Source organism: Triplophysa rosa, unplaced genomic scaffold (genome assembly GCF_024868665.1).
Source record: "Triplophysa rosa unplaced genomic scaffold, Trosa_1v2 scaffold416_ERROPOS45784, whole genome shotgun sequence".
Taxonomy (NCBI): domain Eukaryota; kingdom Metazoa; phylum Chordata; class Actinopteri; order Cypriniformes; family Nemacheilidae; genus Triplophysa; species Triplophysa rosa.
In genome coordinates, this window is record NW_026634418.1 from 19,564 (window position 1) to 39,343 (window position 19,780).

Below are 19,780 nucleotides of genomic sequence, written 5' to 3' on the forward strand. Positions count from 1 at the left end.
GTTCAATATCGGAATCGGATCGGCAGAGAAAAACTGGTATCGGTGCATCCCTACATGATACCGCCGAAATGCAGAAAACCATGCGTTTGTCACGCATGTGTTAGTTATAGTCTATTTGCCATGCTCGTTAGTTAATGGCGACAGGAAGAGCTAAAATAATACATGGATTATACAGTATATCAATTGACCAAGCCATCAAGTTTTGCTTACAAATATATATGATACTTATAAAGCGTTAGCTTGATATAATTTCTCCTGTCTGTGTCGCAGGTGCTGTAAATCAGCAGTTAGAAAGCCACTAACTTTACTTGCTGCCTCTGCACCCATCCAGCGCAGTTGATCCACCAATTATGATTAACAAAACGACAACGTCAATGGTCAAACAAACACAATAAACTGGATGGAGGAGAGTAGATTGTGGCATTTAGCGCATATTTTACGATGCATGTAGCACATTAGCCAATGTTACCTCGAACCAACAACATGTCTGAACGTGTTTTTCCATACTTTCATACAAACTGAACAGCTATCAGCTTGTTGTTGTGCATATATAAACGGGCTCATTACCTATTATGTGACAAACATAAAACGAAAAAATATGATAAACATGTCATTCATTTTACCGCCAATTTTAGGCCTATTTTTTAATCGTTCCTATCTCGTGTACGTAATTTATAATTATGGCTTAAAACAGTTTTATACTAACAAATTAGTTCGTCCTCTCGTTTAATTAAGTCGTGGCCGTGTTAACGATGGTTTAAAACATGACAATTAACAGTTTAGCACAACGTGGCGATTTAACGTTAACCAGACTTTAAAACAGTTGCAAAATAAATTAAAGTGGTCACCATATCTAATTTTTCTGCATTTCGTGCATTCATTTGGTTTAATAATATTTATCAGGCAATAACATCTGATTTACCTGCTGTCTTCTCGTCCTCGTGCAAAATAAAATGGCGGCCTTCAGACAAGTGGCAGTCATTCAGTGGAAGCGTGGACTGATTTGAGAATACACTCTTGTTTCACACGCGTACCGTCTTGCAGAAAACAATGGTAGTTTTATTACTATATAGTGTTAAAATAATGTCAACACTGGGAATTCAACACCGTCCCTGAACATTTGACACCAGCGATTTTGCTGTGTATGTCTAATTCAGATTAAAAACTTGCTATATTCGCCTATCCACATGGTTCTGACGTATATACTGTAATTCTTCATAGAAATGTTTAAACTGTTTATTAATGCTAAACTGATCCATGGTTACTCCATGTGCCTTCCGAATCTCAGCTATATAATTAGCCTCAGTTGACTCTCAATTGATGCGACAGTGGCTTACTAGCCTTTTCACCATATTCAAATTCCTGCTGTTTAGATCTCAGATATAGTGTCTCCTCTGCCTCTCTTGTTAAGGTATCTAATTCTGACTGCAATATTCATCTCTCCTTATAAAAAGTGACAGTGGGTAATCTAGAATGTTCTTGATCTATATCATTTATTCTTTAAATAATCTGATTGATTTGTTCTATTTTTTTCTTCATACCCACACTAAATGAAATTATTGGCCTCTCAAGAAGGCCTTCATAGTCTCCCAGAGGTCATACCTGGCGTGCAGTTTGTTTCAAAAAAATAATCTATCTGATTATCTAAGAAATCAACAAACACACCTCATCTGCCAGTAATCTAGAATTGAATCTCCACATACCCCGTGGTGGTTTGTTATTAGGGAAGCAGAGACTCATCAATACAGGGCTATGGTCAGAGATTACTATACCAGTGTATTCACATGATTTTGAGTGTCGGTAACATTCTCTTGTCTATAAAAATAATATCAATCCTTGAATAGATCTGATGAGCTGCAGAAAAAAAAGAATATTGCCTTGATATGTTGGGTTCTTATATTTCCATGCATCAACCAAACCATAAATTTGCAAAAACTCATTGATACATCGAGATGATTTACTAAGTGGCCCGGATGATGCTTTAGATCGGTCCAGCGGGTGGAGTGTACAATTAAAATCGCCTGCCAGAATAAGTTTGTGACTATCAAGATCTGGAATATGTGCAAAGAGGTCTTTAAAAAATATAATATTGTCCCAATTAGGTGCCTATACATTTGTCAGCAGCACTTGGTTGGTTGAATAATTTCCCTTGGACAATAACATAGCAGCCCTCTCTATCAGCTATCACATTTGATACTTCAAATGCTAGATCTCTATGTATTAATATGGCAGTACTTCGGATTTTACCAGTAAACTTTAAATGAAAAACTTTTTGAAAGCCACTTTTTAACTTATTAATATCCTTAGGGATCAAATGTGTTTCTTGTAAATATACGATAGATGCTTTCTGCTTAGAGATATGAGAGAAGACTTTACTTCGTTTTATTGGATGGTTAAGGCCCCGACAGTTCCAACTTAAAACTACTGTACTACCTCCTTTTGCCATATGTGATTACGCTTTGCAGCATAGTATATATGCTCCCGGGAGGGGTTGTAGGAAGGAAAAGAAAAAAAACATACACAGAACAACACAACTTGAGCTGGCCTTGGAAGAAAGGCTGCTAGTACTACCAGTTGTTTCAAGTCACGCACCTCACTGATTTAAATGCCAATCTGAACTGTAGCAACATGACATAACATTATAATAACATAACATTATCACAAACTGCATTCCTCTTATTTACAGGAATATGTAAATGTAGTTATAAACTCTACAAATGTAAAGAACATATCTCTTTAAGTGTATAACTGTCAACAGACGTTATCTTCAGATACTAGTGTCATCAATGAGAGACGGCCAAACAGGTTCTGAATTATATCGGTTTAGCTCACCATACGTACATTGCTTATCAAAATGTTGAAGGCATGTCGTTTGCATTAAGATTTCAGAGTGTCCCTCACAAAACCCATAGCCTGCTTTGGATCTTTAAAGCTCCGCCTCACTCCGTCTTTTGTGGTGATTCTCAGGTCGGCCGGGTAAAACAGACCATATCGTACACCCTCACTGCATCTGAGTAGACCACGTACCTCGTTGAAAGCTGTTCACTGTTTTATAACCTTTTGGGTGTAATCAGGCTGAAGGCGTATTTTGTCCCCATCCGGTGTGACAATCTCCCTTCTCTGTAAGGCTTTCTTAAGCACCAACTCCTTCTCCTGGAAATAGTGAAATTTCACTATAATTGCCCTTGCTGGTTGATCGTCTCCGCTCTGTGCGCGCGAGCTATCACTGGGGCCTTATCCAGCTGTAGTGCGTCCTTAAGCAGTAGCGAGTCCTTAAAGGAACAATACGGCATTTTAGGAGGATGTATTGACAGAAATACAATATAATATACAAAACTATTTCTTCAGAGATGTATAAAGACCTTACGCAATGAACCATTATGTTTGTAATACCTTAGAATAAGATATTTATATCTACATACAGAGCGGGCCTACATACATTGAATTCGCCGCCATGTTTTGTACAGCAGCCCTAAATGGACAAACAACTCTACAACGCGTGTTTTCTCTTCCTCTCCACTGCGGTATCGTGCTGAAACGGATCACGGGATGATCCGTGATCCGTATGGATCGTGCTCTCCGGTTCGGAACGCATGTGACCCGCGGATTAACTGAAAGTTTATTCATCATTTAGTAAAAGAGTAATACGCGCTCTTGCTCGCTCTCCAGTTTAAGTTCCAACGCACTCTCTCTCTCTCAAGTAACGTTATCTGGATGAGTACAATATTAAAGGGGAGATTTTTTTCTACTTTTACACAAATTCAAGGTCTTGTCTTTAAACGCCAAACACGTTGTTTTCTATAAGCACACCTGTTTCCCCCGGGGCCATTCGCGAAGGCGCTCCAGTCCCTGTTTGTCTGGTCACGACCGCTTTCAGGAGTGAGACCCGCGATTGCGTCACAAGGTTTCACCGGTGAAATAACAAAACAGGAGGGTGGCGGGAACTCATGTTACCATGACAAACCCGTTGCGTGTTTACAAACCATACACACTGCTTTCTATAAGTGAAGGTACTCAAGACAAACGCATCGCGTATTCTCTAAGTGAAAGTAACGTTACACAGGTCAATCCCGTCGCGTGTTTACAAGTCATACACATTGCTTTCTATGAGTAAATGGACAAACGTGTCACAGTGAAATAATATCTACTTTTAAGTTGCCACAGGTCCCTGAGGTCTTACTTAAAAAATACCAGTACTTACAATGTCTTTATTTGCAGCTTTGCCTCGTTCAGTGTGGGGGGATTTTCATTGAAAACAAAATAAATCCATTGCTCTATTGTCTCCTGTGAGGCTGGGAACAGTGTTCTGTGTTGGTCTGTGCACCCAAGGACAGAACAGTTAGCATGTTTGGCACAAACTTTTGCCATGGAGTTAGAACCGATACACTCCTGTCACCTGCGGAAAACAAAATGGCGCGCCGTGGGTGGAAACGAGCAGATTAAGGGGCGGTGCTATTACAATGAGATCCCTCACATACGTCATCAAGGGAGCATAATCTGAAGCACTGATTTTTTCACATGCTTTCAGAGAAAGGCATAACAAACTAAAGTTACTGTGTTGTACTTTTTCACGTTTCACACAGAAAAAGTTGTATTTTTGTGAAATGTCCCCTTTAAAGCGGTTCCAGATAAACAATGAATCTCAAAACTGCTCTGTCACACAGCTAATATTACAACAACAACATATTTTGGTATGTTAGTATGTCCTCGCCACGTTTGCATACTGTTTTTTGCACTATTTGCCTGGCCGGGGGGCTGCTTTAGAATTTTAAAGTTTTAATTAATATTGCATATAGGAATTTATAGTCTGTTATATTTGACCTCTCTCTCCTTTATCTTAAATGTGTGCTCGCACTGAGCGTGTGTGTGCGCGTGCGTGCGTGTCTGTGTGTGTGTGTGTGTGTCTATGTCTATGTGTGTTAGTACGTGTGCATATTGTGTGTGTGGAGTGTTTTGTATGTGGGTATGTCTGTCTTCTGTGTTTTCAACTTTTTCTTGTTTTTGCAGGTACAACTTTAATTATTTTGCTTATAGTCAATATGTCTTATGTACAGCTGCTTTGTAACAATGAAAATTGTAAAAAGCGCTATATAAATAAAGTTGAGTTGTGTTACTCACATACTGATCCGAATCAAAGCAACCTCCTCGGGGGTGATTTTTAGACGATCTTTCTCTCCAACGTCTCTCTGCTGGAAAGTATCTCCATAGATATCTGTGAGTATATCTGCTAAAAGCCTTAGTACCGAGGGTCCTAACGCGTCTCTACAGAAAAGTCTTTATAATATTAGCGCAGGTCCTAGCTCCTGCCTGACTTGTATCCTTCTTTTTAAACTTAAAATCCACAAACCTTTTATTTTATGTAATACATAAGTCATAGCTCTTTCTACAGTCTTCCTAATGCCCGCAAAATCTCTTCCCTGCGTCAACATGAGAACGACATCTTTTTGTACTGTGGTGGCCATCGTCGTGTTTGGACTGAGCGATTCATGGCAAATCTATAATACAATGCTAGTGGCCACTGTTAATCAATAACTGCACCTTTAAGCAGTTCGGATATGAAATCGTGCATATGTTTTCCTTCTTCTCGCTTTTCCTTCACTCCCGCAATGCGTAAATTACAACGGCGAGACCTGGCCTCGAGATCTTCATTTTTTGTTTCCAGTGCATCTACATCTTGTTTAAGTTTCGTGACTTCTCGTTGCAGGGTACTCACGACATCCGAATGCCCGTTCTCAGCTTCCTCCAGGAAAAGCACCCGCGTCTCCTGTGCGGCCATTCTCGTACCTGCCAGGCCCATCGCGGTCCCAAACTCCTCTCTCAGTTGCTCACATTAAGTCTTTATCTCTGTGGCCTGGACCTAGGCTTTTTCGTCTATTCTCAAAAGTAGGTCTGTTTTAAGCAGTTTTATTTCGCGGATAATGATCTCTTGATTAGTTTCCATACTTTCCACTGCTTCCTCCGCAGCACTCTCCTCAGCCTTATCTTTTTTGCTGCGAGTACCGGGCATGTTCGAACAAACTAAGTTGGACGACTGTTTACTCAAAACTTTAATTAAAACAATCTCTACTAGGGATGGGCGATATGGCCCTAAAACTCTATCACGATAATTCCTGGTATTTGTTGCGGTAACAATAAAAATGATGATATATCCATAACGCCATCCACCGCTGTTTTTTGCGTCAAGTGATAGCTGCATGTAGTCTAGACCCTCAGAAAAACAAACATTATCAAAAAGTAAAATTTACCCCAAATCAAACAGCTCCTAAAATATACCTACAGTATTTTTGTAGATATAAAATATAATGGTGAGATTCGACTTCAAAAGGTTGTAGTAAAGAAAAGTTAAATGAACTAAAGCTCAATAAAAGACATCATGTCATACCTAAAACTGTATATATTGTTGGGTGGAAACGATCGATCGCATCACGCTGTTAATCACTCTCTCTTGAACTGTGTGAACCTTCTCTTCTCACAGCAACATACACTGAATCTATGACTCGCGCTACAGAAAGAGAACAGAAAAATGCGGATGAAAGAAATCTAATTAACTAATCCATGCTTTTATACGCTTATAAACGTATTTAAAATAACGTAATACAAACTCGCATTTTGTACTGTATGTGAACAGGCAGCAGTGCTGTGCACGCTGTGTCGCTATGAAAGCACATGTGGGCGCGAGCTGCGCACGGGACGCTCCGTTCATCCTGTATATAACAGGCAAGAAATCGTATTAAACAATTTCTGCACGCGCGCATAACATCTAACGGATGTTTAAATAAATACTTTTAGCCAAACTAAATGTTGTGTTGTAACATATTATGACTATCAACGAATACTTAACAAACTAATTAAATAAAATGAAAGTGAAACTAAACATTAACTCGGATGCATCTACAGTGCCAACCTAAACGAGATTTAGAGCTCGTCTTTTAGTGCAAACTCTTTCTCAGCTTCACGTCCGCCCTCCGCTATACCCGTTTTCGATTCACACGAGCTGTGAATGGGTCTCACAAAGAAATACGTCATCAACTAGAATTTATCGTTTATATCGCGGGAAGACTAATTCCTATCGTGTAGCGAATTTCTATCGGTATATCGCAAACGATATAATATCGCCCATCCCTAATCTCTACTCTTTAACTACATTAACTCAAAGTGAACTGGTCGAGAAAGCGTTTGTGTTTAGCTTAGTTTGTACAGTTCAGCGCGGAGCTCCGTCAAACACGTCTTCACATGTTGCCGTCCAAACCGGAAGCCCGCTCCTTTATCTTAAATGTGTGCTTTTCACTGTGTGTGTGTGTGTGTCTGTGTGTGTGTGTGTGTGTGTGCGTGCGTGCGTGTCTGTGTGTGTGCGTGCGTGTCTGTGTGTGCGCGTTTACGTGTGCGCGTTTGTGTGTGTGCACGTTTGTGTGTGTGCGCGCGTGTGTGTACGTGCATGTTTGTGTGTGCGTGTTTGTGTATGCGTGCGTGTGCGTGTTTGTGTATGCGTGCGTGCGTGTCTGTGTGCGTGTTCGTGTGTCTGCATGTCCGTGTGTGTCTATGTCTATGTGTGTTAGTACGTGTGCATATTGTGCGTGTGAAGTGTTTTGTGTGTGGGTGTGTCTGTCTTCTGTGTTTTCACCTTTTTTTTATTTTTTTATAACTTTAAATGTTTTGCCTTTAGTCAATATGTCTCATGTACAGCTGCTTTGTAACTAGGGCTGTCACGATTATTAAATAATCGTCTCATCGCGATTGTTTGACCTCATCGCCATGAATTCAGATCATCGCAATTATCGCACATCTCTATAGAAGACACTAGGGGAAGCTGTAGTGTATCTGCTTATTACATATTTTAGTGTATATATTGTTACTAAAGCATGGTAATACTTGTAAAATGTACCACCACAACACAATGACTTAAAAAAAAAACGAAAACATATACAAATTACCTACAGTACAATTTAATATTATTTAAGCAAATCTCAGTGTGAAAACCAGTCTACCAAAATTTCATTAACACACAAGTAAAATTGTACTGTAGTCTTGCAAGTGAGAAAAAAACAGACTAGAAGCTTTTCTATGACTGATAGTATTTTAATGGTGGCTTCATTTCACTCCTGATCAATTTACTTCATTTACAAGTATTTGGTGGTTGTATTATTGACAGGTAAAAGCCTAAACCTTAAATATATGATGACCCAATTTTTTCCGATGTATTTCCAAGAAAAAAACATAGTCTTGTATTCAGAACAATATGGTCGTGAGGAGGGAGGCGTGACGAGAGGGAGGAAGAAGCGAGGCCGGGACGCGATTGATAATGAGTGTCAGCTGGGCGTCATTCCGGCCTCGAATCTCTCACGGAGGAGCGGAAGCATAAAAGGACGAACGGCAGGAGAATAGGCCTACGGCGAGAGAGGACCGGGCCCGGACATGAGTTGAGTTTTGTTTAAGTTGGTTTACGTTTGTGTGGCCGGCAGTCGTCCGTGAGGGGCTGCCGGCCTGTTATTTGCTGTTTATTTATTTTGATTAAAGATTGTTAAATGTTCGCCGGTTCCCGCCTCCTTCCTTCACTAAATTGAACTTTGTTACAATGGTCATTTCAATCGCTGAATCAAAAATGAATGAGAATTAAATGTCAAAGCTCAAAAACAGACAATTAATCGTCTTAATCGTAATAATCGACAAAGTCCTAAAACAGACAATTAATCGCCATAATCGCAATGATTTATTAGACAATTAATCGTCAATCAAATTTCATAATCGTGACAGCCCTATTTGTAACAATAAAAATTGTAACAAGTAGGGCTGTCACGATTTTGAAATTTGACTGACGGTTAATTGTCAAATAAATCATTGCGATTATGATGATTAATTGTCTGTTGTAGGGCTTTGACGATTATGACGATAAATTGTCTGTTTTTGAGCTTTGACATTTAATTCTCATACATTTTTGATTCAGCGATCTGAATACAAGACTATGTTTTCTTCTTGGAAATACATCGGAAAAAATTGGGTCATCATATATTTAAGGTTTGGGCTTTTACCTGTCAATAATACAACCACCAAATACTTGTAAATTAAGTAAATTGATCAGGTGTGAATTGAAGCCACCATTAAAATACTATCAGTCATAGAAAAGCTTCTAGTCTGTTTTTTTTCTCACTTGCAAGACTACAATAAAATTTTACTTGTGTGTTAATGACATTTTGGTAGACTGGTTTGCACACTGAGATTTGCTTAAATAATATTAAATTGTAGTGCAGGTAATTTGTATATGTTTTAGTTTTTTTTTTTTTAAGTGATTGTGTTGTGGTGGTACATTTTACAAGTATTACCATGCTTTAGTAACAATATATACACTAAAATATGCAATATGCAGATGCACTACAGCTCCCCCTAGTGTCTTCTATAGAGATATGCAATAATTGCGATGATCTGAAACCATCGCGATGAGATCAAACAATCGCGATGAGACGATTATTTAATAATCGTGACAGCCCTAGTAACAAGAGATGCAAGCATCACCACCGGGGCCAAGCCCACACTTTGCGCCACTTTTTACATGGTTTATAAAACACTTCAAGTTGTACTACATGTATCGCACTTTATTTTATTTCATTACTAAAATGACATTACATTTCGTTTGTTGACATACTTGCACTATTTGTGCACATACTTGCAAATTGAAATTTATGAATGTGCAACACAAGGTTCTAACCAGCGACTTCTTGCACCCGAGACTTGCGATCTTATCAGGTGCGCCACTCAGTCGGCTTGCTTCACCAGCAGCGTTCAAAGGTAATAAAAAAATATAAGAGTAATATCTCACGAACGCAGGTATTGATGACAGATGTGACAACAAAAGACAGAATGTCATTTTGTACTTGGCTTCTTTCTGTTTGTATATATTTACATGTATTGTAAACCACTTTAAGTTGCACTACGTACGTCGCACTTTATTTTATTACTTAAATGAGATTACATTTAGTTTGTTGACATACTTGCAAATTGAAATTTAAAACACGCAACATAATCTTCAAACTAGCGACCTCTTGCACTTGAGACTTGCAATTTATCAGGTGTGCCATTCAGTTGACATGCTTGACCCAGCAGCGTTCATAGGTAATAAAAAATTATATATAAGAGTAATATCTCACGAACGCAGGTATTGATGGCAGATGTCAGAAGTGAAAATGAAAGAATGTAGTTTTGTGCTTACCTTGTTTCTGTTTGTATATATTTACATGGTTTATAAAACAATTTAAGTTGCACTACATACGTCACACTTTATTTTATTACTTAAATTAAATTACATTTCGTTTGTTTGCATACTTGCAAATTGAAATTTATGAATGTGCAACACGAGGTTCGAAGCACCCAAGACTTGCGATCATATCAGGTGCGCCACTCAGTTGGCTTGCTTCACCAGCAGCGTTCAAAGGTAATAAAAAAATATAAAAGAGTAATATCTCACGAACGCAGGTATTGATGACAGATGTCAGAAGTGAAAATGAAAATGTAATTTTGTGCTTACATTGTTTCTGTTTGTATATATTTACATGGTTTATAAAACACTTTAAGTTGTACTACATATATCGCACTTTATTTTATAAATCATAAAATAATTTATAAAAATATAAATTATAAAATGACATTACTTTTCGTTTGTTGACATACTTGCACTATTTGTGCACATACTTGCAAATTGAAATGTATAAATGCGCAACACAAGGTTCGAACCAGCGACCTCTTGCAACCGAGACTTGTGAATTTATCAGGTGCGCCACTCAGTTGGCTTGCATGACCTAGCAGCGTTCAAGGGTTATAAAAATTATATAAAAGAGTAATATCTCATGAACGCTAGGTGGCGCTGTCTTTAAACTTCCAGGGTATATTTGGGACTACAAGTTGGTGACGCGTATCAAATTTGGTGGCGATATATCACACGGTTCGAAATATATCGCGATTTATGTCACATTTCAAAATAGCGGGCGAGCCGATCATTCATTTGCAACATAATCATACTCACCTGATCCGTCACGAGTGGAGGAATCCGTATACACCGAGATCACGGTTTTCTGACAAACATTTCAAAAGTTAGAGGCAAAAACATACATTTTTCAAATCTCGAGACCCATAGGTGGCACTGTTCCCCATTTTGGCAAGCACCCCCATTCCGAGGTGTAGTTTACACGTACCAAGTGCTTTATCGATGAATCTAACATTGGCCGAGTTACAGCCTCCAATACATTTTTGGGTCAACTTTGAAAAGTTTGCGACTTCGTAACTTTTGAGCAACAGCGAAAATCTCAATTCCAGGAGCATCACTTCTGTGTGGCTCAGTCCAAAGATCATGACAGTTGAACCACATTTGAAGGAGGAGTAGCGAATAAATGCAATACTGTACTTTTCAAGATGGCCGTTACTGTAATGGGTTGAGTCTTAGTGTAATGCATGGAATGCGATGTGCGTGACGAGTGCATTGCATGTGCAGAGTAGAACTTTTGTACAGCCTTGGGTTCTAAAAAGCACTATATAAATAAAGACTTGACTTCACTTGACTTTCTGACTCCTCCATATACTGCAACATAACCAAACTTCAAAGCGCTGAAAGTTAGTAAAGACATCGTTGAAATAGTCTATGTCACTCCAGTGGTTCAGCTGTAATTATATAAAGCGACAAGGATACGTTTTGTATGCAAACAAACAAAAAACAGACAATATTCAACTAAATTTCTGAATTCCGTGTTAGTTTACAACATAAGCATTCACAATAGCATCCGGGGTCAACACTGCACTGGACTGCATCGTGCGGTGCTGACCCCGGATGCACTTTGGTCAGTCTTATCTAAAGGTCTTTGACGTGTAATTGTGATGCTTTTGAATTTTTGTTCAGTGGTGTGTAGTGTTGTCACGATACCAAATTCCGGTACCAGTCGGTACTAAATGTGACGATACTTGCATTTCCCGCTATCATTTTGAGCACTGTTGAGCAAATTATGAAAGACCTCTGATTGGCTATTGTGTTTCTAAGGTCATCGGATATGTCTTCTAATGGCTCCTTACCGAGCGCTTGCGCAACCAAACCCGGAAGCACGTGAAATGATCATTGCATTGCACTCTATACCGAGCGCTTACACAGATACACACAGAAGCGTTTGAAAGTCTATCAAAGTAAAAATCAAACACTTGATGTTGATACAACTACTAGGCTAGTTAAATATATATCACACTAACTAGTTAGACATTATGATCTTCTGGACCTTTGGGTTAAGAAATTTTCTCTAACTGGACCTCTTTAAATTTTAGTTGAATACCCCTGCTGTAGCCTCCATTGTGCCACCAACAGTACAAACTTCCACATACATTTTTGCCTATAACTTTTGAACCATACATCCTAGAAACAAAATGTTGTTTTCCTCTGAACCCTTGGCTCATGCCAATTCGAATATGATTTTCTGCCATTAACATTTTCCAGCCATTTAGAACTCCTCCTAGAAGGTTTGCCCAATTTGCATAAAATTTGGTATGCAGCATCTAGAGACACTGCAGACAAAAAAGATATTAGAATATTTTTGATGGGCCAATCTGTTCTCATATAGCGTCTACGAATGTGATGACAAGCACGCTAAAATGGATTTAATGCTGTATCTTCGGCAAAATTTTGTGTATCCACAAGAAACTTGGTACATGTCATCGCAGTCATGACCTGAGCTACTGGTCCAGAGATATAAAAAATTGATATTTTTGCTTATAACTTTTGAAAACTTTGGTGTAAAATAATAAGAGTGGTCTTGTTAGATTCCTTGAGGCATTGCGAGTCGAACCATACCCAGTGTTCCTCATTTGTCCATTGTGGGCGTCGCCCATTTTTTATTTTGTCATAAAATGCTGTATTTTACGTACACGATAACGTAACGCTATGAAACTTGACATGGTTCATCAAAGTCAAGTTCTGAGATGACTTGTAAAGTTATAGGCCAGCGCCCCCTAGTGGTCAAGAGATATAACTAAATTTATTAAAATATTATAAGCAAATTTCTTGTTCTAACTGCCTTTCCCTGTGTTTTTAAACTTGATTTTCAAAATGTGATCATCTGACATAATAGTCCAATAATAGTGCCTTGCTCAAGGGCACCTCAGGCGTTGCCCTCCGGCCCTGGGAATAGAACCGGCAACCTTCTGGTCACGAGTACGACTCTCTAACCATTAGGCCACGACAATAATGGGGTCTGGTCACATTGATGTGGTGAGTCACTCACAACAGACTTGAACATAGTCTACTTATATGTGGATATCTTAGCAGCATCTACCGGTGAGGTTGCGAATGGCAACCAACGGCTCACTCCACCGAACACCCCTCCCTTTCGAAGCACTACTGTGGCTGACACAGGACAAATATGCCGTCATGTTTTTGATTCTTTGCCAAAGGAGATACCATGTTTATGAAACGCTGCATTTTTTTTACTGAACTTAAAAGAGTGCTGTCCCACATACATTGGAGTAAATGGATAAAAATGGTCCGTCTTCAGATCCATTCAGAACAGAGTGGATCCTAACTGAGCGTTCAGACCGCCATTGTCGACAACGACCGTTGGCCGTCCTGCCAACAACGCTGTAGAAAGAGTCTTGGGCACGCTGAAGCTCTGACGAAGATTGAAATCTTATCTTGTATTTAAAGGGGCCGCAAGCAAACAAGCTTGTTGATCTTGTGCAGACTGAAAAATTGCCACAGCTCTTTACAACACCTATATGTCAGAAATGTTCTGCAGCAGTAACACTGTTTTGCATGCTCTGGCGCTAAAGTTAGCATGAAATTTCCGCTTATTTATAGAAAATGTATAACGTTAATGCACATCATCAGCAACTCACCAGGAACACAAACAATCTCAAACACCTTGGTCCACGCGTTATTTTTTTTATTTATGTCCCAGTACGCAAACAGTGACACATCGTATAGGATTGGGAAACCCGCCACAGCAATTATCAACTTCTCCTCCATTTTGATTGGGAACTAATGTGGTCGGAACCAAAGTTTACAGGGCTGCTTTCTCTGGAATCATCTCAAGCAATGGACTTCTACGTTCCGATTGGTTGCCGCCGAACCGCGTCATAGCTCATTACCCATAAAGTTGACCTGATTTCAACTCTCCTCAACGGCCAAGACACGCTGCGCCGCTCCTCGCCGCCGGCTCACATTGAAAATGAATGACTTCCGGCCACTTTGACACTCTCGACGGCGGCGGTCTGAATGCACAGTAATACTAAATGGCAGTGGGCGGAGCCAAGGATGTGATGATGTAAAAGTAGTAGGTATCTTGCTGTAGGCAAGTCACATAAAAACAAATCCCCTTAGTGACATCACTTACCCAGCCTTTTCAGACATAAAACCGCGTTGTGATCACCAATAGTTGAACGTTATCCGTCAGAAACTGTCTAAATGATTGGATTCTGACGCATGCAACTCCAGTTGACAATTCCAGTTTGTTATTTTCATCATCTTAACATTTGTGGGTGTTAAAATTGCAATAAATTTTACTTCTCTGTCGCCAATACAAATTCTGATACAAAGTAAACACATTTTTATAAGGTCTGTATGGTGCCCCAGTTTACAGTAGCCAGTGAAATGTATTGATCATTTATACTAAGATAATGTTAAAAGAGCACCAATACAAACATCAAATAACTGTATTCAAAACTATAAAGTGCAGCAATACCCCCCACCCTGTCTTTTGTAAAGTAATTTAATAAACCGAGGCTTACAGAGGCTCTGCTTATTAAATGCAAAGTTGAAAGTCCATCATTTGAATAATAAAACTGAGCATTGAGGCCCGGTTTCACAGACGAGGCTTAAGGCTAGTCCCAGACTAAAATTAATGTGTGACCTGTCTTAACTGAATATAACTTGGCCAGAAATATCTTCAAATATATCAGTGCCATTGTTTTGTCTCAAGATGCACACCAGTAATGTATTCTAAGGCATTTTTATAAAAGCGACATATCTTAATTCACTTAATTCCATGTCTGTGAAACCGGGCCTAAATGAATGAAATGAAACTTTGCAGACTTGTATTTTATTTGTTAAATTAAAGGGATAGTTCACCACAAAATAAAAAAAAAATTCATCATTAACTCACCCTCTTGTCATTTCAAACCTGTATGACTGTCGTCTTCTGCAGAACACAAAAGAAGATATTTTGAAGAATGTTCATAACCGAACAGCGGTGGCAGCCATTGACTTCTATTGTGTGGACACAAAACCAATGCAAGTGAATGGCTGCCATCGCTGTTCGGTCAACATTTTTCAAAATATCTTCTTTTGTGTTCTGCAGAAGAATGAAACTCATACAAGTTTGACATGACAAGAGGGTGAGTAAATGATGACAGAATTTTCATTTTTTGGTGAACTGTCACGTTAACTCTGACAAGCTTTACTTCATAAACATCTTAATGTGTTTAGTGATCATACATGAATCAGCACATGTTTTTCTCTTGATTGTGCAGGTGTTGACCCCAATGCAGATTACCCTACTCTCTATCGCTACTTTGTGGAGGTGTGGATTTATCTGGGTCTGGCATGGCTGTCTTTGTTCTTCAACTGGAAGGTGCGCATGGTGGTGGAGGCCCACAAAGCTCTAAAAAAGCGTCGTAAAAAGCGCAGACTTTCTCTGTATGAGCTGCAGTGCATCAAGGAGAGTCACAAGACCCTTACCCTTCAACCAGCTCCCAAAAATGTTAACATCTTCAGTTTTCTGTCCAAGAAAAAACAGGGTTATAATGACCTCATCAAGCAAATAGGTGTTGAGAATAGAGAAGATCTGTGTGTCACTATTAAAAGCACTAAGTCTAAGGCAACAAACCGCTCTAAGAGCTGTAGTGATGATTCTCACATAAATGGAAATGTAATCATTAATCTAGAACGCTCACCTCGGCAGAAGCGCCGCTACAGCTTCAATGACAGAGTTACTGTGGCCCTTTCCAAATCTAAGAGTTATATTTTTGGCCCAGAAGAATGTTTTCTCATGAATGACATGCATGAAGGAGATTTAAACACAGGCATTGACACAATGTATGAGAATCAGTTGGATAAAGAGGCAGAATATGACCACAAAGATCTTGGACCTAGAAGCTGCAGTGGTAGCAGGATCACATGGGACTCCAAAGGGTACCCAAACCTTATGTTTCCCAGAGCCAACATCACCTTTATTGATGAAGAGAACTTTCTGAATAACAACCTGGATGATAATGATACAATGCCCAGATGTTCAGACGTTGATGAGAACATGGAATCTGAAACAGACTGCAAAGAACCTTGTTCAGAATCTTGTTCAGAGACCTCAGTGTTTACCACAGATGAGTCCAACCAGGGCCATTCTTATGAGCAGCTGGTGGAAGAGTATTCCAAAGAGGAAAACACTGATTTCTGATTCTTTCTTGTTTTAAACTTCTAACGAAAACCCAGAGTGGAGACTGTCTTATGGTTTTTGGGACCAGAAATGATTGAACAAACCTTTTACCAGTTGTAATATGATTGTCAAAGTTGAAATCTGTAAAATGCCTAAATGCTTATGCCAAACTTCAAGGAATTTTGCGGGATGAATGACAAGACGCACAAGTCTACTTTTAAACTGTTTGGTTAAAATGAAAGTTATTGTATAATTTAAATATGGTTACAGGTGTACCTATTAATATTTTTACACATTATATTAGTTGACTAATCATTATCAAATTTAGACTACAACAGGGTATTTATTTAATGTTGAAAATGTGTCTGAACTGCTGAAACAGTGGTTGTGGGTCTCTAATCCACAATGAATTGACACCATGGATTGTTTATTCCATAGAGGATAACTTTGTTTGCTTTATATGTTTCACCATGTTGGTGATTTTTTTAAAGAAAGAAAGTCCTCCCTTTTCAGTTTGCCTTAGTCAAAGCTTAATCCTATTTGAGCCAAGCAGCATTGTCTTTTTAGGTGTTAAACCTCCTTCATTTAGCACAAGCTGTTCTTTTAGAAACTAATGAATTGTTATTTTAAAACGTGGGATTTATTTTAAATTGTATGTTATGGTTGATAATGGGCATTTTGATTTTATTTTAAGTCTAATTGATATAGATATTATATTTTAATGTTCCTGAGATGTAGCCAATTTCCATTAAATATTTGGAAGTATAAAAGCAAAACTTGAACTATTAAAACAGAAATGATTGTTGAATCGGCAGGGCTAGATAAATGTTTCCATAGCTTGTAAAATAACAGAAAATTAAATTACCTGTTTTCACTTCTTATTTGTTTGAAAAGCATACATTTTGGTCTGCAAGGGTTTGTTTACAAACTACAGCAAACAACCATGTTGACATTTAAATGGTAAACTCTCTGCATAAACTGACGAGGTTTTTAAATGTACAGAGAAAATAGTCATCATACAGCCATACAACCATACAGATCAAATTGAGCGAAAGTGGCGGATGCCGCTATAGTGGCATAGAAACGGATTTACAAATTGTTGAAGCTAGGGCTGGGCGGAATGACGGAATATTCTGTTACCGCGGAATAAAATGTCAACCGTAAGAGATTTTTCTATTCCGTGTATTCCGCGGAATGTAAATAAGTAGGCGTGGTTAACTCGGCGCGCTGCAAATTAGGCGCTATTCTGAAAAAAACTACTGAATTAATCCACCCGTAACAAATGAATGTATCAAACATTCTTTTGACCTTCTTTCAGTCTGTAGTTTAGTGATCCGCTCCAGTCCGGCGCGTTCTCTCTCACCCGCAGTGCTCGTCCAGGGATCTGCGCCAGCATTTAAAAAAGCTCATTCTCAACACGTATTTCAGAAGTCAGGTTGTTTTGAAAAGCTGTTAATGCGATGATGCTCGCGTGCGCGTGCACGAGCGCTTTGATGTGACGCGCTTCTACCTCCAGTTTTGGGAGACGCGTGAGGAGTCACCAGAGACTCGCAGTGCAAAAACAAGCCCGAGAATAAACAAACCTAAAGACAGAGAGTCGCAGCGCACTAAAAGTGCTCATCTAATAGAGCGTGAAGAGTGATAATGACCTACAGTACAGACCCCATGAACACCAGTTTAGTCATATACTGTACTCTCATTGTTTGTGCATATTCATACTTTACTGTTATATATGTTGTCTATCTTCCTACTGTATACATATGATATAGCCAGAAGATAAATATGAATAAATAATACATCTGATTATCAGAACTTAATTTGATATCTTTAGTACATTTTCATAACTTACCTACATTTTAACTATGGTGAGCATTTAAATGAACTGTAATAAATAAATTAGTTAAATCAATCAAAGAAAAATGAGGTATAAAACATAGAATTATAATGGGAGATTGTTTCATGAAATATATCGTTACCGTGAAATAAAATTACTCATTCCTTGAAATAGATTTTTGGCCATTCCGCCCACCTCTAGTTGAAGCTAAAGCGAATTATAAAATCGCATGTGTGGAAGCATTTCGGTTTTCCGTAACAAGAAACGAGAAAATGTGACGGACAGACAAAAAACAATATGCAGACACTGCCAGACTGCGGTGAAGTACAATTCGGGGAATACGACTAATATGAAGAACCATTTGTTACATCACCCCGAAAAGTTTCATGATGATACGAAGAGAAAAAAAAATAGCAGTGAGGGAAGCAGTGAATGAGGCGAGTACCTGACTGGTTGTGAGTTGTTAAAAGTTGACAAACAACTCAAACTTTTTTCATTTTAATTTTTTCATGTTTCATGTTCTCAATTTTTATGTTATTAATTTTTATGCTATTATATTACTGTTCTTTGCACTTTAAAATTACCTAATCTAAAAATAATAAATGTGATCTTTGTTCAGTCATAGTTTAATAAACACTTATGCCACATTTTTCCAAGTCTTCATTTGTTTTGTTTTTTTCCTGCACAAAATGCAATAAATATCGTATCGTAGTCTTCATATTGAGGTACTATCGTATCGTGAAATGTTGATACCGTTACATCCCTAGTAAATAATGACAAAATTTTCATTTTTTGGTGGAGTATCTCTTTAAAAGAACGAACATTTGTGTGCTTTAAAGTGCATATTGCAAGTTAGAGACCCCAGCGAGTAAATGTATAGAAAAATAGTCTATGAGTATTGCTACTTACCAATACCAGACACTAATAAGCGTTGATCAGAGATAAACACGTTTTGTTTCATAGGTGCTTGTGTGGGAAACGCGCGACCATGGTCACAGCTGAGGAAAGTCAGTGCTGTAGGGAGTTGGATGCATACTGGGCCTTAGTGGACAATGTCGCCCCCACACTTGATATCCAGTGCCTGACTCTGCACCCAGGTTTTGAGGCTTACTGTCTGAACCCATACGTGCTACAGATAGCTTATATACACTTCAGACAGGAGCATGGACCACTCCAGGCCAGCAGACATGAGTATGTTTAGGGAAAACTCCGATAATTTATTATTCTGAGCTAAATAACTATATATAAATAAATACGAAATTAAATATTTTTATATTAAAACAATATAATTTGGTTTCTTATATACAAGTTGCCTATATTTATGTTATGACTACATATGTCACACATTTTAATGCCATTAAGACAATCAATACTGATATTTTGTCCCTATCTCCAGACAATACCGCTACACAGCATAAAGGCAAGTTGTCCGCTGGGCCTACGGCATTCTGGGCAGGCACATTAGGAAGCCCTTGCCTTCATGTGTTGTGTCAACCATTAGAAGACAGTTTCCTGAAGGAGGAGGAACTTACAAAGGTTTTGAATGGCCCCATCTTGG

At 38.7% G+C, this 19,780-nt stretch overlaps 1 protein-coding gene across 1 annotated transcript; it reads left to right on the top strand.

Annotated features, from left to right (window-relative positions):
* The first annotated feature begins 10,079 nt into the window (after positions 1 to 10,079).
* Positions 10,080 to 18,862, top strand: LOC130550737 (potassium channel subfamily K member 5-like). Its single transcript, XM_057328239.1, has 2 exons — positions 10,080 to 10,104; positions 15,487 to 18,862. The coding sequence occupies exons 1-2, from the start codon at positions 10,080 to 10,082 to the stop codon at positions 16,407 to 16,409; spliced, it is 948 nt and encodes a 315-aa protein (XP_057184222.1). The 3' UTR covers positions 16,410 to 18,862.
* Positions 18,863 to 19,780: the final 918 nt, after the last annotated feature.